Source organism: Podarcis gaigeae (genome assembly GCF_964106915.1).
Source record: "Podarcis gaigeae genome assembly, chromosome: 6".
Lineage (NCBI taxonomy): Eukaryota > Metazoa > Chordata > Lepidosauria > Squamata > Lacertidae > Podarcis > Podarcis gaigeae.
The window spans coordinates 56,177,896-56,198,038 of NC_139682.1; the positions used below are offsets into that span (position 1 = coordinate 56,177,896).

Consider the following 20,143-nt stretch of genomic DNA (forward strand, 5'->3'; position numbering starts at 1 on the left):
ATCTTAAAACACGGTTAGAGAAAACATTTTATTTTAAAAAGTTAAAGTAAGTTTTGAGTCTGCTTTACCTTTCCAGAAGTCAAAATAAATTTATCAAACACATAATGCATATCTTCTGTGGTGACTTCATCTTTACTGTCTTGAATTTCTGCTACTGCTTTGCAGTTGTGCGAGGTAGCTGATGTGCTGGTGCCTGAGCACATACTCTTCTGTGGATACTCCGTTACTGAAATCTGCAGACTTTCAGCATCAGATAATTCACTAACAGAATCTGCATCAAGAGACCTATCTTCACTAAAAACACAATGTTGGCTTAGCTCCTCTTCATCTGACGGCTCTTGATCGTTCTTTGCTTTAGATTTTTGTTGTAGTTCACAGCATTCATTAGTACTTAGGGACACAGTTTCCTCTTTGTCTTGAGAGTCTATGTTTTCAATTTCTGGCTTTTTTACCAGTAAACTTTCCAAGTTCTCAGTACATCTCCTGGATGTAGGTTCCATTTCACTACATTCGTTAGACTCTTGTATAATACAAGCATGGCCTGTGTTCTGCTTCTCTGTAATGTTGGCCTGCTGTGGAAGGCAACAGTTGGTTACAGGTTCTCCAGTTTTTTTGCTACCAATTTTTCCCTTTTCCTTCTTCTTGGTATCCAGTTTAGACTTACTCCCATCTTTATTCTGTGGACATGCAAAATATTTATATGCTGTCCTGAACCTTTCCAGGATATACTCAAATACCATCTGGCTGTTCAGGCTCCGTGCAACATTTCTTTTTAGTGCAAAAGGATCTATAAAAAGACAAACCAATAATACGTTTGCTGCTGTTGTTCAATAGGACCTTCAAGTACGATATCAACATACCATATTTTAAATAGGGCTGCAACATTTTACTTTATTAATCACTTAAAGCGTAATTATTGAAAACATTTTCATTTTACTAAAAAGGTGTATCTGGTTAATCAGCTGACACCTTTTTTATAAATTTTTTTTGAAAGCAATTAAAAAAACTGCAGATGGGAACTGCCATATTAAAAAATGGCATTCCATATGCAAGCATGTATGTTTCTCAGAATTATTCCTGTTGGACATATGCCTGAATCATCTTAAAACAAAGAAAGTACCCCCTTTTTAGCTTTCTCCTTCATATTAACTTTTTCTCATTTTTATTTATTTGCAGTATTTCTTTCTTGCTTTTTACCCCATGGTTGCAATGCAAACCCTTCAAACTTAATAAACATAAAACATAATAAATCTGAAAAAACTCATGTGATTTCATTAATCAGGTCACAACCCTGATCTGAAATTATGTAAATATTATACTGTTATCTACAGATTTTATGCAGAATAATTTCATTTGAATATTACCATTTTTCTTACAGTGTTCAGTATTGTGGTTTGGTTCACACATAACACTGAGTCAAAGAATGGCTACACATGAACAAGTGAGTGTTAAGATACTTAGAAGAAAAAACAGAGCTACTTTGCTCCTCCCCATATCCTGCTACTGCTGTGCTACCCAGAGCTAAGCTATGGTTTCACTTAATGTAACATCCAAACTCAGGCGTACCGTTTGTCTTCCCAGGTAAGTGGTAAGCCAAGAATCAACTTTGTCTACAGCTGGTGGTTCATCTATAATGCTAAAGCCAAACCATAGCATAACATAGCAGCAGCAGGACCAATTTTGGTGCAAACCAGCTGTGATTTTTCTCTCTGAATACCTGCATGCTCACTCACTTTTACCTATGGTTTGGCTTAGCATTGCATATGAACTGGGCCTAATATAAAAAAATACAGGAATAACAAGGCTATCACTCATTAGGGATTTATCTCCAACCACAATATTCTGGCATTAAAAAATGAATAAATGGGAATGGCATGTTTCCTGCCTCAATAGAATTATTGCTTATAGTTCAAGACCAGCAACTTGAGTCCATTTCTCCTCTAGAAATACAATATATTTAACTATAGATATATTTGAATACAAATTCAAAGTAAACTTTTTAAACTAACCTTTCCAAATTATTATGGGCAGATGAGTGCCAGTCAACAAAGTCAAGTATATGACAGTTATACAAAGAAAAGCTGTATTTTCCACATTTGTAGCTAATGTAGCATAAGACAGTGTTTTATCTACAAAAAGTTAGATAAGTAAGGCAAGAGTTCCCAAAGTCTCTTTACAAAATGCAGTGCCCCACCTTCAATGGCTATTCGCCTTTTAGGCCAGGTTTTGTTCTCTCTGGTTAAAAGTTCTTGTACCCGTATGCTGATAACATATTCTTCCAAAGCAAATTCCAGTGTATAGAACTTCAACAATTCTAACCACAGTTGTCCCAGAGATATCTGGTGTGGTGTTTCCAATGCTAAAGGAGACTGAAAGAAGCAGAAAATGGAAGCTTAAATTTCTGGTTCTTTGGTCATTAAATTTTATCAAGAAAAGAGTCAAGAAAGAAAAGAATAATTTCCATTTAAACAGACTCGCTTACCTTGCCATTCTTCTCCTTTGGATTAGTTTGGGTATCTGTTTCTAAGGATGCTGCACTCTTGTTACCACCTCTGTGCTGTTCACCTTTAGCTTTGCCTTCTACACCATTCAAATTTTTCCCTGCTCCATTGTTTGATGGTTTGTATTCCCATACTACCAATTTTTCATCTTCTATGCCCTTCAGCTGGTAATCATCAGCCTTCTTAGAATCAAAACCTTCAATCTAAACAATGCAAAATAAATAAAACAGAAGCCTTTTCAAAGAACAAGAGCAAGTGCTATACATATAAGACATTCAAATATATAAGCATTTATTTTATGCTATAAATTATGTTTAAATATAAATTGCCAATGGAGATACAAAAGCTACTTTAGGTAGATCCTGTGGAAAGTTGTGACTTCCTTATTTGGGTCCACAGAACTAATCACAAATTTATTTGAATCCAGACACTTCACTTGCATTTAAAAAAAACCCCAACTTACCCAGTTGCCTAAATATGATGGTAGTATACGTGGTTCTCTTTGTTGAAGGAAAAATATCACCATTAAGGCAAAAGAATATGAGGGTATCCCGCCTTCTGCCTGGCAGTCAATATGGCACAGCTACGAAAAGGGAGAAGAAAGGTTTCGTTTGGTGCTTTGTATATATTTCCAGCAACACATAGTAGATCTTGCAAATTTTGAATTTAGCCAGCATTTTTTCCAGTCATAGAATAAAGGCCTACATAACCAGGTCTGAAGGCATATAAAACAACAACCTTACTGATGCTAAGCAGGTCTGTGCTCTGCCTTTAGAACCCTATGTAATCTACCTTAAATTCCAATAAGGAAGAAAGGCAGGATACAAATGTAGTAAAACAAACAAACAAACAAACAAACAAACAAACAAACAAACAAACAAACAAACAAATGTCTGTTATCTATAAACCAATGTGGAAAAGTACAAAAAATTAAACAGTGGTCATTTTAAATATTATTAATACTTCTAATACACATTCACTTAATCAGTTGACCTGCACAACATCCAGACAGAGTTTCCCATTTACATAAACATGGGTTACATGGAAGACACACATTAAATCCAGATATTCACAAGTTTTAATTAGAGTGTACTTTGAGTATGAGGGTAACTTTGATATTACCCATTCTTTTCTATGCTTACTCAAGCTATGAACTGCACTACTTCATTCTTTCATCAATTGCATCTTCCCTCAATTCAAGACTTAGCTCATCTTTTCACCTTTGAGATGCTAATTTCCCTCTCAGTATATTGTTTCCCTATCTGTAGAATTCAATTGACTACTTCAGATACAGGTGGTGACCATTTTGCACAGGGGTTTGGTGCCTTTGTCCCTGTGCGTGTTGACAGAGGACACATAAGCCCAACCCAGTACCTCCCTCTTCTGGGTCCAAAACGGCCCGTGCGTTGGCAGTTGTGCGTCAATCAGACACATGCAAAATAGTCACTGCCTGTACAAAAAAAGATGTAACACAATTTGGATAGAGAGAAAAAATTCAAATATTCCTCTTTGTAGAATGTACAACAAACATTTCCAGAGCTCCATTTCCAGAGGCAGCTAAAAGGTCCTCTGATATTCCAGTGCATCTTTTAGAGAGTACAAGGAGCTTCAGTGAGAAGGGGATGCCTGAGAAGCCCCGAGGCACATCCAGAAGCCTCTAAGTGTAAATGGAGGCTCTGTGCTCAGCCTTTTACATTTTATCCAAATACTGTACTATTTCAGATTCAGAAAAAGAGATATCATTTTAGAATTAATCTAATCTAATCTGTCCAGGTCCCTTTCAGCATTGTAAAAGGTTATTGCATTTACATATTAAGTACACATGCAAGGAATAAATATTTTCATTTAAAACTTACTCTAGCCCAGTAACGAAAAGCCAACACCAAAGGAACGAGAACTGGTTCCAGTTTGCCAAGCGCAGCTAGCAGATCAGTTGTAAGGCAGGCCACATCATTTCCAGCACTTACTTTGCAAGTTAAACCACTGAGATTGAAACAAATTTTAAGAAAAGTTGCAAGTTAAACCACTGTCCCTCAGTGAGTGATCAAAAAGAAAAACATGCAGTTCTCAGCATATATGTTTAGTCTTGCATTGGTTTATCTCCTCATGCTGATTGCTTACCCCAGATACTGAAATCTATTTATCCAGCCAAAACATTATGCATTTTAAGTCTCAACAGTTTCAATAGAAGGGTGGGGGAATGCTCAAAAGTACCACTGAAATAAACAGGACTTTGAAAGTGCTTAAAATTTTGAGTGAACTGCGCTCTTTGTTGTTTCTGTGCTATTTGTTAAAAGCTCCTACACCTGGAAAATGGAGGAAGCAGTTCTGGAGCTAGCTTCAAAGTAAAGAACTACATTCTATCCTTTGTACTCGATTGTAAAATGCCAAAGGTAAGATGGTGTCTCATCAATAATCCTTTTAACTTGAACACGTAAAACAAAAGTACACAAACCTCTTAACATCTTTACAAAAAACAACAGGAACTTTGGCATGGAAATCTGATTCCACATCAGAGTAAGAAGCTGTAAAAGGAAAAACAGAAGAGCATATCAGGAAATAAAAGAATCTTCCATAGTTCTCTCAAATTGATTCAAATCTATCTGGGTAATATAAGCAATTAGAAGGTTACTGTGTCCTCTGTTAGATACCCAGAATTAATTACAATAAAATTTTATTGTATAAAATATTCTCTATTATTGTTCTCTATTCTCTATTTTTCTCTATTCTCTATTATTGTTTTTATGGACACTGTTTAGCAATGCAGAAACTTAAGCAGCATATAAACATCTTAAATAAATCAGAATATGAAGTAAGTGAGGGGGAAAGGGGGGGAGAGCTCTTACCGCTGTTTTTCAAAATATCAAGCACTTGTATCAGAACATCTGGATGACTCATCTAAAATAATGAGGAAGAAGGTTATTTTACCCTCATTTTAATTCTATCAAAAGAAGGAAGGCAATTGTATTATTAATAGTCACAGGTATGATCCAGACCTCTGCTTACCTACATAACAAGCACAGTACAGGGTCTTAACATGTACCAACAGGGCCCAGAGAGCCAGATGTGCTCGCTCCTGGAACCTGAATCTAATCAGCAGTTATGTACAATGAAGAGATCCCTAATTGTGCTACAGCTATGCCACTGTACCAGTTACTCCTAGTTTAAGCATGCATATGGGTGTGCCATCAACTGTGTCCAGTTGGGACAGGGCCTATCCTTGGGAATTTTCTCTCACTCCTTTATCAACTCATAAATAAACTGGTGAGGAAAAGATTTCTCATAAGTGAGAAAGAATGGAAGTTATCATGGAACTTTCTGAGAGTGCTCACTTACTAATTCTAGGTCAAGAACATCACAGAAAGCTATACCAGTGAGAAAAATCTTTGAGACCATAGACATAAAACATTTCTAGCTCAATAATGTCACAGACATTTCTTCAACTTACCGTGGAGGGAAATTTTATATCAATATTAATATCACTAGTTTTAAAAGCAAATCTAGTTAGACAGGATCCATACATCCTCAATGAGCATTCTGAAAATAAAGAAAGGGTTCCATAAGCAATCATGTAGCATTCATAACCATGTCAAAATTTTGAACCATTTTCAAAATACTACGGATGCAATCTGAAAGCAAACATACAAGAGATAAGTCCTACTGCAACTGACTGTATAAAGAATACAATTTTAATTCTGGTTATAAGGCGTTTTATGATTAGAAAAGCAAAAATTAAATAGTTTGCTCAAATTAATCCCACAAGTGTAAACTGACACAGCATTGACTCATGTGCCATTACAGGTCTCTTCCAGTCCAGACACACAACAGACACAGGCTTTATATTTACCCCCCCCCCATAAAGTCAAATGCTCTCAGCATTGAATTGTGTGTAATCATGGGATTACTTCTAAGAAAAAAATGTATTTAATACTAGGGTGTATAAGCATGAACTCCATGCTGCTTAGCAACATGTGCAACACTTTTATGTATGATGAATGCACACCTACCTATTTAATTGAAGGTAGGTGCTACAGGAACCCTTCATGTGTAACATAGACAAATGTATATTCATCCCACATTATAAGGTACAACACTGTACACTTGACAGCTTTTGATCTGTCAGTCTACTACATCTCTGTGTTACATTTAACTGCACTGGTATGGAAAGAATAAACAATATAAAATGCAATTACCAGACACTGGTATTAGATACAGACAGCTTCATTACTGAAAATGTGAAGCTTTCCCATCCAAATGTTGAGGGTATTTTGCTCTCATCAATTCAACTATATGTTCTGGTTTTGTCTCTATCTAGAAGATCTGCAATGGCTGGTGAATCAATGCTGTTTTTTTCCTAATATGAAAAAGATACTTAAATTTCTGGTTTTCTAACCATAAAGTACTTTATAACCATAAAAGAAAAATTATTCATTTTATATACTCAGAAGCAAAGCATTTATGCACATCTGAGAAACTGTGGAAAATCAGGTTGGGTTTCATCTGCCTGAAATTTTTTACATGAAAACCTCAATTAAAATAATAATCTTCAACAAACCTTTTAATATTCCATAAAGGAAGAGAAAGTAAAGATACAAGAATGTCAGAAACCACCTATACCATCCTGTACTACAACTTTCCAAAACTGGTATTTTAATGTACAATTGAATACATGGAAGTCAAACTGATTGTAGACCCAAAATGTATTCTAAGTGAACAAGCAAACAATCTCCTTAAAGAAAACTAAGAATCTACATTAGGTACCTGGTAAGTGTTGCTGAATTATCTTTTCCATATCCCATACAATTTCCTGGCGGATTTTGAAATCATTATCCGATATGCCTTGTTCCTTTGCTGCCTCCATCAGCGTAAAACTCAAGGCAGTTACTTGTGCAGGGGAAGGGGGAGGGAGAGCACGGAGTTCGTTTTCTTCCTGCTTTTCCTGAAAATATTATGAGTGATAAAGGATAGAGTTACCACTGGAAGAATTTTCAGGTTCAACCCATTTTCATTTGCTTCTTTAAATCTTGTTAATTCCAGCCTATAGCAAAAACTGTCCATGAAAGTGATATAATGTTAACAGGTCATTAAAGATATCTGAGAAACACCATAAGATAGGGTTGCACAACTTTTGCTCCAGTGCTCATCATGAATTATCTTATAGAGATGCTGCAAGGTTCAGTGTTGTCACCCATGTTGTTAGTATTTGGATATTATAAATGTGCTGATGACATTCAGCTCTATTTTTCCTTTTGTCTCGAGATGAGGAGGAGCAGCAGTGATGCACTGAAGCAGTTCATGTAAATTAATATTTTATGTGCTTAACATTTTTTATTTGTTTAACAAGATACCTTAAGTGCAACAGATGGGGGCAGGCAGAGGGAGCTAGAGACAGAATTATCTGCACAATAATAGACAATAGGAAAATACTTTTTTTCCACCATCTACAATATAGTCTTATGATTACAGTGCTTTAACTATTTACTTTGCTTTCAGGCCAATAATTCTTAGAAGTTATATGAAGCAATTAAAGTAAGTATAATTCTGGTAAAAAATTCCAAGCCTTGATCTAAAACTTACCATGATATTCTTTTTATGCCGTTTTTCTTTAATATGTTTGTGAGCTCCCTGGATATTTTCAATGTGAACTAAGCAGAGCTTGCATAGGTACTGGCAATTAGAGTACTCTGGAGAGCGCTGTGGAAAAACCACACATTTAAAATTCAGCAGCCAATTAATTATGTCTGTTTTATTTTCCATTGTGACGATAATAAAATGCTACTAAGCAATGAGAATAGTAGATGGGGATTGTCCTTGCTGTTAACACTGGCTGTGCTGTTCACACACTATGAAGAATTTATTCACACATTTCTAAATAGTTTAGACTCATATTTTTCATATTTCCATGACGCCACTAACACAGCTCTTCTTGTTTAATGCTATAAATCCTAAAATACCAGAAACCTAGAATCAGCTGAATCCTAACAAAAGATGCAGTACCTGCACTCAATTTTGCTCATTCTGAAGAGAGAAAAAAATTCTTGGCAGAGTTTGAAGAACTGGCAAAAGAAAGATTCAGAGCACTAAGGCTCAGAGACGTATATAGAAAGGCAAGTAAAAGGACTTGGGATCATGAGGGGTTCAACAGAAAAGTACTTCCAAAGCTCTGCAATAGTGAGACCTACCCTGGATATGAAGGTGGGAGACTGTTTTGAGCCTCTCCAGCCAAATAGAAAAAAAAAGCACAGTAAGCCTAAGCCCCATGAAAAAGTAAGTTTTGTTTTGTTTTTAAAAAGGAAAAGGGGCCCAGAGAAGGCAAGGGGCAACGAAAAGCAGATACTTTACTGGCCTTCAGTCTTAGAAAGAAAGAAAGAAAGAAAGAAAGAAAGAAAGAAAGAAAGAAAGAAAGAAAAATTCTCTTTGCCATGAAAAAGCCTGTGCATTGATCCACAGCATTTGCCAGAATGGTTATGCACACTGGCTAACATGCACAAAATTCAGCTTTTTACACATCACCCAAAATTGCTCAGAAATAATGTCTCCTGACATGACCCAAAATCAATTAGGCAAGTGGTGGCAAACACACAAATGTTAGCTTGTCATGGACCAACTGCCTTTTCCCCAAGGTTACTATGCACCCAAAATGTCATGTGATTAGACCCCAACTGAAATGAAAAGCATATAATCTGTGTTCCCACTGATGAGAACACACAGTGCCAATCAACATCTGCTATAAGGGGAAAAAAGCAAAGGATGAGCCTCTATCTTTTCTAGAAACTGTTTCTACCTCCTTAAAGAGAACCATCTCACACTCCACCGTTATTAAAGAAATTAAGTAACTAATTAATTTCTTCTGAATTAGGTGACATGCTATGGTAAGTGGAAAAAAATCATCACCTAAAAAAGAAAACTGTACAGTTTGCTTACTTTTTCCAAGCGAATAATATAATCTCTTTCCAGTCGCTCTTCTGCTTGTTTCAAGCCTAGCTGCTGTTCGGCCGTCAATGTTGATTCATCAATTACAGCAATATTTTCTAAATAATCCGCCTCTGAATTAGCTTCTTTAGCAGAATCTGAATTCTTTATTTTACCTAATGAAAGGAGGAGCAAAGTTGATTATTAACTTGTTTTCTCCACACTACCTTAAATGTAAGCTAAGGGAAAATTTAATAAATTGGAAATCCTAAAATGTGAATATGTTCTCTCCTTGATAATTATGTGAAACTAAGCATAGAAATAAAGCTGAATTTTAAAAAGTAAATCTTTTTTATTGTTCTCAGACTCATTAACAAGAATCATACCCTTGAGCTATTAGAATTACCGAGATAACGTAACAGGTAGAGCAATTCAGAAAGCACTACTGTATATGAAATTATTATTATTATTATAAACCAATATGCAATGTTTTATTACCTTCAATTGCATGTTGCATGTTATATTTAGGCCTGGTTCACACATCACTTCAAATGAAGACATATAGTTCAGTGCTACAGCATCTGCTCACCCGGGCGATTGGAGGAAATTGATTGCCCAAAGTCTTCATGGACTTATTACCTGCTACTGTATTTATACTGCGTACTGTACTTGTTTTTCAAATTTGTGTGTTGTTTTACTGTTTTACTTTGTTTTTATTGGCTTTAATTATTATCATTATCATTATCATTATTATTATTATTATTATTACTATTAGTATTTTAAAATTACTTTTATTACTTTTAATTAGTATTTTGTAAACTGCCCAGGTATCCTGATTGGATTAAGAGGGATTGAAAATTTGAACAACAAAAAACCAAATAAAGAAATGAATGCTATAGCACACAGAGACAGCAGTGACATACTTGATCCACACTGGGTCTACACATGTAACAGAATGGGGTGGAAAAATGGACTGCCATGTTTTAGGCCGCATGTGGGAGATACTACATTTGAATTATGCCCCTGATTTGTTCTTTAAAGACTTAGGAGCAAGATTTGACTAGGCCTTCGCCTGGTATGCCAATTTTCTATTTGAATGGAGATGCATGCATATGTATTTTATTTGTTTGCTTTTAACATAGAGGAGTTGAAAATTGTGACCCTACACCTGCCATCTGATGTGCTGCATTCCATTTTATCACCTCTTCCTGGAGTATGAGTAGGCATACATTGGGGGGGGGGGCAAGCTATTCTTATATATTAGCTAAAAACTAGGTTCATAATAGCTGCTTAGAAACTATCATAGCAACTTAGAGTGACTGAGCAAAATGCAAGAGAATGTTTTATTTCAGAGCTATAATTATTTCTGCACTGAAACACAGAAAAAATATTTTTGTACTTTTAAAGGTTGTGGGGCAAGCTTACATTACAAAACACATTTTTCTACCACACTTGATAGTATAGATATAACTAACATGCACAAAGCAAAAGCCATTCAAAATGCATTTCAGACTGTTGGATTTTTAAAAATAAAAACTGAATCCAGCACTCACAGGAGTCTTCAGATTTGTGTTCCATTGGTCCCAGATCCAAACCACTTTTGACTGAGTCCCCAGGCTGATTAGTATTAATTTTGGATATAACATCTCCAGGTGGATTTTCCAATTCAGAACTCCTTCTCTGGGCAGATGGTAAGCTTTCTGTGCTAGCACCATTCTCTGAAATATGGGAGCTTGAAAGATTTTCAACCATGTGCTGAGTTCTTATCTGTTTCGGATCATCTACTTCTGCTGGTACATTTGGTAACCTTTTTGCTTTACATTGATCTTGAATATTTGACCCCATGTCTTTACATCCAGCAATACAACTATTTGTCTTACATGATTTATTTTCTCCTGACTTCTCAGGACAAACATCATTCTGCTTATTCTTTTTGCAACTGCTTCCACCTGAAGAACTTTTTCCAGCTTCTTTTATAGATTTGTCATTTTTGTTAGTTTTATAATTTTGATTGGTTGTAACTCTGACAGCTTTGCTTTCTTCACAGACAATTCGGGCAGATTTTCTTGTGTCATGATTTCCAGTTTTTGAGCTCTTGCCCTCTTCCATTATTGAGAAGACCTGCTTCGTCTATTACTTGAGACTACTTGAAATATAATTTTGCAACAACTGGAGTGGAGCAGAATCCTCTGTTCAGGCAGGGTATCTGGCTGATTGTCTGATGAGAAAAATTGAGAATGAGAACACAAAGAAACTCTTACATTGTTAAACATAGTCCTAAATTAAATTAATATCAAAAATGCTTGCAATGAGAGACTAAAGCTAAGCATGTCGGGGGGAGGGGAGAATAATGGAGGGAACATTCACATGGTGTGATGGAAATATCCTCTATTAGTTTAATAAGAGCACAATCCAACCCCTCCTCCACATTTTGTTGGCTGGGGGTGATTAGGATGGAGAAGATTCTCTACACCAACCTGCAGGGGAAGAGGGTCGGCTAGCTTTGACCAAGTGGATGGTAAACTAGCGCTAGTTGCTCTCCCAACAATCATAGAGTGTAGAGAGTCCCAAAACAAGGTGATACTGAATCCAAAACCCTGAAGATATTCCAAAGGTTCTGTTCCTATGCCAGCTTGCAGCTTGTGAACCAGCAAAGCTTTGGATGTGGCAGTGCCTCTGCACCTCACAGGCCCTGTGTTAAGCTTGCTCTGCCCATTAATTTTGAGATTTTCCTTTGCCCTTTGTTGGGGCAACACAAGCACTAAAGCAGCAGGGGGAGAAATATCCTTCAGCACATTATGCTAGGCATGCTCTTCCTTGAGGCTTCCTAGGGACTTCTACCTTACTGGCCACATTTTAGAGCTCCAAACTCTTACAATTGTTTTGTAGAAATGTTGCCAACCAGTAATGTTTTCACAAACATTAAAAAAAAAAAATTTCAGAGCATTCGTACATAGGCCTCTGCTTTACTTATACCTCTACAACTTCCAAAATAAGTTTGCTTTCACTTCAGTTTTTTCATTGTATTTCAGAGAGAGAGAGAAAAGTACACTGTATTGCAACAGTGTCAAAACAATGATATGTAACACAAAAAGGAGTACCTGAAAGTTGCAATAAAATATATCTTGTAAATATTGCTTTTTAAAATTACCTCAAATGTTAATAAAAGGACATTGGCTTTAGCAATGAAATAACAATTAATGATTTCAGAATATTTGTTAATTCACTCATATTTGTAACCCTAACCCACCTCAACCTGCTCAGAACAGGCAGCAAATTATTATTATATAAATGCTGACATCAGCTGGGGAAATTGATCAATTGGGGGGCTAACCACGTTCACTAACCATTGATATTGCCTTGATAGGAAAGGAATGACAACTACATTGCTACAACAGAAACAGACAGCAGTGTTGGGATTTCTTTATTGTGTTTAAAACATGAATACAAACTTAAGCTACTTAAAATTTTATATAGAGAGAAAGGTATTAGCCACCTGGTGCTTAAACCTGAAACTTGCTATGTTTGAGGTTCTATTAATATTATGATTTGACTCAGACAATTGCACATAAGTTTCACTTTCGTTTCCTGTTGGTTTTTAAGGTTTCATAATCTCAGTTATCTTCTACCAGCACTACCAACTGGGTGTAATATCACGATGTGAATTATTGCAAAACCACATCAACCCAAACCCACTGAACTACAACTCATACAAAAAGCTTAATAACATTTAATAAGAAAGAAGGAACAAAAATATTAGACCTGTCGAGAGCTAAAAGTAGGGATGGGAAACCTGTAGCTCTCCATACAACTACAACTTCCATCAACGCTGATCACTGGCCATGTTGGCTGGGAGCATCAGGGGGACCACAGGTCCCACTCACCTACCCACCACCCCATTTAAATAATATTAATTCATTAAAAAAGCATATGATTAATGAACTGAGTTTGCCTATTAACAAACCTAATTTGGGGCAGGAAGGAGGGACCCTTTCTCTCAGTGCTATTTTTCCTAGTTTCAATTCACCCATCCCTAAAAGGTATTTGCCTTGAGAGGGCAGATCCAAGCTTTGGGCAGATCCAAGTGAGAAAAATTGCATGAGGTGTGTGTGGGGGACTATCCCTGCACTGCAGCTCTAATCCAGTACAGTGGCACTTCATTTCTTGGGAGGAAACTGGGGGGGGGGGGGAGAGAGAATGAGTATCAGGACATTTGAATGCTATTTATTATAGAAGCCCAGAGAAATGGCCACATTGGGACAATCAAATATCTATTTTGTAAGCTGAGTGGTGAACAAGCTTTTCTCCTCCCTTCACACAAGTGGGGAAATAAGCCAGAGAGCCACAGTTAACCATTACTTCCAAACTGAGAAATTATGTCTGGACTAGGAAACGGCCTGCAAGCAAGCCAGAATATGAAGTAATTGTTTAAAGCTGGTTTTCACGTCCACGGTTGTTTCGAAAACATTAATCGTAATTTCCCACTTCAAATATAACAAGAAGCTACAGCAAAATTCTAGCTTGTGTTTCCACTTGTGTGAAGTGAGGAGCAAAGCAACTGAATGTAGATGCACAAAGTTCATTTTTATCTTAGTTTAGTAAGACAAAATTTGATTGTCCAAACACATCCAATTTAAGCTGAAGATCAGAAACCAACGCAGGGCAAGAAGACTTCCTTTGAAAAGAAGAATTCTTGCTGAAATTCCTCCACATAGTACCACAGATTCTGGCAAAACGAATGTAAATTGGCAGTAGTAAGCAAAAAACCCACAAGTAGTTTTTAGCAAATTGCCAAAAATATTTTTCTTTAAATGTGACTTTCTTTAAACACAACACATGATCTCTAAGAAAAATGTGCTGCTTGTCACTAAAAATAGGGTTGTTTTTTTCTTTGAATGCATTCAGGAGGAATTAGAGACCTAACTTCCATACCAGGTTAATTGATAGAAAGCATAAGCAAAGGTACAGTTATACAGATGAAAAAGCCTTGCTGGGGAAGAATCAGCATGGTTTCTACAACAGGAAGTTTGGCCTTACCAATGATTTTGAATTCTTTGAAAGCACAACAAACATGCAGTGATCCAGTAGGTACTATATCCAATATTTCAAAAAGCTTTTGACAAAACACTTTACCAAAAGCTCCTCAGTAAACATAACAGCTGTTGGAAAAGACAACAATTTGATGGCTTTTATGATAAAATGGCCTTCTCTTTTGTAATTGCTCTATAGCAATGTTCTCATGTAAATCCAGCCTTGTAGATAAGCCCACAAAGGTGCTAGTGCCTTCCCTTCTGTAGTTGCCCACTACATTTCTATTATAAGCACAGAGAAGCAGGCTTCCCTCCTCTGACAGTTTGATTTCTATCATGGGCACAGAGGAGGGAGGAAGCAGTCCTTCACTCTTTCACCAGCCCTCTCATTCATGTGTATGGAATTCTTGGTTGCCTACTAGGTGAATGTTTAAATACAAGGCGGTATACATCTGTGATGTGGCCACATTTGGAAAACTGAGTACAGTTCTAGACATGGTATGTGACCTCTGCTCAGAAACTAGTGCCTGGAGAAATGGCATGCAGGGAGATAAGATGTGGAGTGAGGGAAGAGTTCTGCACCCTTCACCCACATGCCTCTTTTGCTTTTAAAATCACTTTCCTTTTCTATGTAATTTGGACAGCTTCATCACAAGAACGTCTGGACTGACATAATGTACCGGTAATTTATTTTACTAAACATACTGCAAAATGATAGAAAAGTTTTCTTTAGATTTACTCTGCGCTCACTGGAGAAACTGGAGTGGAATCTGGTGACAGGAGACAGATAACCTTGCCATTGTTGATCTTATTCGCTTTGGCTGATAGTCACAATAACTATTAAATGTGACATTAACACTCTTGCCTAGCTCAGCCGATTTTGATTCTTTCAGTATTTGGAAATACTAAATCATGTGAACTTACTGCAACATGAACTTTAACTTCCTAACAAACATTACCCTGTTCAGGGTTCATTGGCAGCATTCAAGAATCTCCATACAAGACATGTGCTGCTTGTAGTCTCTCACATCATAAACTGCACAAACAGCTTCTCAAAATAAGGGTAGTGTATCACACAGCTGTAAACTGGGGTTTTACCCAATTTGCATAAATACTAATGTGCAGAAAGTCTACATTTGTTACAGAATGGCAATCACCTACTGTCAGAAAGGCTCTGGTTATGTTTACAGTGTCACAGCAAACCACAGTTAAACCAGGAATGCAGATAGTTTCTGCTTCACTCTCCCTCATGTGAACAGGAGTAACAAAACTTAATTCCTGGCTTGCATCATGTCCAAATGGGATTGTGGTTAGTTCTTCTCCACACAAACCACAATGTAAAGCCAAGATTTGTTCTTGACTTATCAATCATGGTTTAATTGGCACAAAACAAACCATAATTCTCAATTCAGACAAAATGCTAAGCCAAGGAGTTTGGGTTGTTGCCCCAACTCATGGTATTTGTATTATTATTATCACCATCATCATCATCAACACAGTGACTCTACAAAGAAGAGTGAAGCAGAATCAATCTCCTTGCTAACATAATATTATTAACTATGGTTTACCATGATGTGTACAATAGATCATTCTTTTAAAACCTATAAGATAACTTCTACTATGAACCCAAATTTTGAGAAATCATCAGCTAGTATGCTTCTTTCACACTGCAATAATGGAAGAATCTTCCATAATTCTATGCCAGTGATACATGTGAACACCACCATAAAAATATCAGGTGCCCTTTTAAAAATTGATGTTAGCATAAATGTATTTGACATAGTTTTCAGCTCTTTATTGGACTGGCACCTAAAAGGCTGATAGTGAACCCAAGCAATATCAATTTTTTTTCAACCTTTATGTGATGAAATCTTACTTTCAAAAGGTTATTACAATGTCATAATATTTAAGATGATTACAGAGAAGAGAAGCAGGACCATTTAACAACAGGCCCAATAAGTATTTTTGTTCTATTTTCACTCTACTATGAAACTGACCAATTTCACATTTTACAATGGAACTGAATACGTACTCAAATCTGCATATCAATCATGGCTCCTCATAGTGTGCTTTTGAAATGTGCAACAACAGCAAAAGCTGTAACTTTAATATATGCCTGCTTCTGTTACTGAAGCATAAACCCTTGATTTTCCCTACTTGCAAAATGCAGACAACTAATTAGTTTTTTAACCAGATGTTGACCAGAGATCACTTTATAGTGGGAAGGTTCCAGGTGAAAGTGGTCCAGTGCTAAGGCAGAAAGCCAGAAGCCTTACCCACCATCACTAAATAGCACAATATGCTCTGCTATTTTGTAGTGCAATCGCCTTAAGGTAGACACCTATTTGTTGTAGTAGTTACTAAGCTCTTTAAAGTGCCCTGTAGGCTAATGGTGCTACACAATAATTTACAAAAGTGATGACACTGACCCCACCATTCACCCATCTGCTTTACTGAGAGGCTCCCAGACACCAGAGACACTAAAACCGGCACTCGGGAGCCCCCCAGTTAAAAGCCCCAAGTGCGAAAGGGCTATTCTGTGGAGATCCGCGTCAAGCCCCTCCTCGCAGGAAACCCATCAAGTTGTGTTAACAGCTTAGCCCACTGTCAGAAAAACAGCTCGATTTCCCAAAAACATGCCTCTATAGGCTACGCTCCAACGTCTTTATAGAGCTCCCACGGAACAAACAACACCCCTCTTAGCCCTCAGAAGTACACGTGCAGGATCAACTTTTTGGTGTGCCCCCCTCTAAATTATCGAATTAGCCAACCACATCAACACCCCCCCCCGCCCACACAAAAACACACACCAAAACAACTCGCTCTGGGCACAGTCCTCATTCAAGGGCCTCTTTTCCTTAAACTTTCTATTCTTCCCACCCAGACAGGAGAGAAACAAAAGTAGGGGATGGGGAAGTGGGGTCCCAACCAGGACCCTAGCTAGGAGGGCGCCTGGCAGACCCCCCACCCACCTACCCAAAAAGAGGCGCTCCGAGAAGACTTTAAAAAGTGGGCGCCGGGGGGGGGCAGACCGTGGCGGAGGCGAGCGAAGGGCCTTGGTGCAGAGAGCCCCCCTCCCCCCACCCCCAGGAGGGTAGAAGCCAGGAGCGGGCACGGAAGGAGGGCGAAAGAGCGACGCGGGGGGGGGGGACGGGACGACGACCCGCTTCCGTCTGCCGCCGCCCTCTCTCTCTCTCTCTTTCTCGGGGGACTCAAGTACCTGGCTGTCAGCCCAGGGATGTGCCGGCCGCGTCCCCCTCCATGTCCTGCTCCGGCAGTTGGGAGGCCCCGACGCGAGCGCCTCAATCTGGGCCGGCCGCCATGTCAGCCGCGGCGCGCACTGCATTGTGGGGGAGGGGAAAGGAGGCGCGCGCGCGGCAGGCGGGGGGGGGGCGGTGTGAGGGACGGAGGGAGGGAGGGAAGGAAGCGGCGGAGGCTGCTTTCCGCCAACGTGCCTCAAGGCAGCGGCAGCCGTTGCTGTTCTGCCCCCACCCTCCCACCTATCCACTGTAACTACAATCCCGGTAGCCCCCTCCCTTCCCCTAGGAAAAGCTGAAATTCCTTCTCCTTTGAGGCCTCAAAAAGAAGGAGGAAAGAGGTGTCTTCACGGTGGAGGCTGAAACTCTTTGGCCGGGCAGCCCTCCGAGCTGCGCGCCGCCTCAGGGCCGAGAGTTGCTGCCTGCAGGGTTTCGTTTGCACCGTGGACCGGGCTCGGCCCGCTGAAGCTGGCTTCTGTTCCACGGCTGACAGTCCCCTCCACGCAAACATATGAAGTAAATAAAATGAAGCCCGGGTTAAAGTCGGTTCTGCGCTGACTGTGAGCTTTTGCTGAAAGGAAACCGCACATCCTAATCAAACATTTTCTCGCACCAGGACTTTTGCTTTGCCTCCTTAATACAAAACACGGACCTTAAAAACTTGAGGCTTAGAAAGCAAGCAAGCAAGCAAGCAAGCAAGCAAGCAAGCAAGCAAGCAAACAAACAAACAAACAAACAAACACATAGCTGTGGAACAGATCCTCCTGATGACGCTCACAAGCAGATTCCAAAAAGGGATTAAGCGCAGTCCACCTCCATTGCCAACTATCTGCTCAGTTTTTAAAAATCGTGGGTCAAGAGGGCAATGTAGCATCGTGCGATAGATGAGGGATTTGTGGGATAAGCATGCTGAGAGTCATTTCATATGATGCATCCAATCATGAAGGCCACCCAGACTGTTTCCTAGCACCAGTGCTTCTCACAAGGGCTGTAATGTTTGTAACAGCCTGACCGTACATGTATTTCTTTTGAATTAATATGTGTATGAAGATTCTGAGCTGCTCAGATGATAAGACCCAGCTCATGGCCTCACTGATGTGGTCCAAAGGAAAACAAAGCAATACATTGACACCAGCATAGCTGCAGGAGTTGCAGGAAGGAAGCGTACAAGACGCCATCCAACCATCTTGGGGACTCTGCTCTGGATTTGTAAACATCACCAGCACTCCATACATCAGCTCCATACATCAGACCACACATTTGAGGAGATTTTGCCTACCTGGGTTCCACCATTACCAGCAACCTTTCAATCGAAGCTGGACAAGGGTATTGGCAAGACAGCTACTGCAATGGTTTGCCTCTCCAAAAGGGTATGGGAGAACGTGATGTTAATGTCCAATACCAATATGAAGGTCTACCAGGCCTGCATGTTGAGCATGCTGCTTTCTGGAAGTGGGCAACTTACAACCACCAGGAGCGATGCCAGGAAGATTTGGGGCATCACACTCCCGAGTCAGCGATGTCTATTCTGGCTTGGTCATGTCCACAGAATGGAAGATGGCTGGATTTCCAAGGATGTGCTCTACAGGGAGTTGGCTTCAGGCACCAGACCCACTGGCAGATCAGCTCTGCATGACAAAGATGTCTGCAAACATGACATGAATGCTGGAGGAGCACAGAGAGAAGAAACACCATGGTGCATCTGCAGCCACACAGCTAGATGCCTTCATCTGCCCCAGCGGCAACAAAACATGCCTCTCTCTCCACAGCCACAGCAGGCACTGTAACCTTCCTACAGTTTGACTTCACCCCCAAAGGTGCACTCTTCCATTGTTTCCCAACTGCTGAATTCAGTGACACTTAGTCTCCAGCAAGCGAGCACAGAATTGTAGCACTTATCCTCTACACCAGCAGTCTCCAGGATTTTTCAGGACACTTTCAGTGCGCTCAGGCCAAGATGCACACTAAAGGCTAACAAATCTTATCTCCTATCATACACATGCATGCATATTCTTCTTGTCCTTCCTCCATGGAGATTGGTTGCCTATAGAGGGTTACTCTCCTCTCAATAGCCTGGTTAGATAGACTAGGGCAGGGCAAGTACCAAACTTGGCCCTCCAGCTGTTTTGGGACTACAATTCCCATAATCCCTGACCTGCGGTCCTGTTAGCTAGGGATGATGGGAGTTATAGTCCCAAAACAGCAGGAGGGCCAAGTTTGGCCATGCCTGGATTAGGCTGAAAGTTAGTGACTTGTCCAAGGCCACCCAAGGAATTTAACAGCTAATTAAGAATTTGAGAGCTAGCACAGGTCACACCCACAGCATTAATTTAAAGCATATACAAAACACATGTACCACACATAGTCCCCCCCCCCAAAAAAAAGAATTATGGGAACTGTAGTTTACGCCTCACAGAGCTGCAATTTCCAGCACCCTTAACTT

At 39.2% G+C, this 20,143-nt stretch overlaps 1 protein-coding gene across 2 annotated transcripts in view; it reads right to left on the reverse strand.

Annotated features, from left to right (window-relative positions):
* The window catches only part of TUT4 (terminal uridylyl transferase 4), a 33,364-nt gene extending 15,571 nt beyond the window's left edge, over nucleotides 1-17,793 (reverse strand). The window contains exons 1-14 of one of the 2 annotated variants that reach the window (XM_083742594.1): nucleotides 17,664-17,792; nucleotides 14,451-14,572; nucleotides 10,967-11,631; nucleotides 9,426-9,589; nucleotides 8,079-8,195; nucleotides 7,263-7,440; nucleotides 5,950-6,038; nucleotides 5,348-5,399; nucleotides 4,957-5,026; nucleotides 4,358-4,484; nucleotides 2,965-3,084; nucleotides 2,483-2,704; nucleotides 2,195-2,369; nucleotides 69-787 (exon numbers count right to left, since the gene is read on the reverse strand). In XM_083742594.1, coding sequence (XP_083598720.1) covers nucleotides 69-787; nucleotides 2,195-2,369; nucleotides 2,483-2,704; nucleotides 2,965-3,084; nucleotides 4,358-4,484; nucleotides 4,957-5,026; nucleotides 5,348-5,399; nucleotides 5,950-6,038; nucleotides 7,263-7,440; nucleotides 8,079-8,195; nucleotides 9,426-9,589; nucleotides 10,967-11,522 — 2,589 coding nt within the window. In that variant the 5' untranslated portion in view covers nucleotides 11,523-11,631; nucleotides 14,451-14,572; nucleotides 17,664-17,792. Of the gene's footprint in view, nucleotides 1-68; nucleotides 788-2,194; nucleotides 2,370-2,482; nucleotides 2,705-2,964; nucleotides 3,085-4,357; nucleotides 4,485-4,956; nucleotides 5,027-5,347; nucleotides 5,400-5,949; nucleotides 6,039-7,262; nucleotides 7,441-8,078; nucleotides 8,196-9,425; nucleotides 9,590-10,966; nucleotides 11,632-14,450; nucleotides 14,573-17,663 lie in introns of both variants that reach the window. The other variant, XM_083742593.1, reaches the window with a different exon arrangement.
* Nucleotides 17,794-20,143: the final 2,350 nt, after the last annotated feature.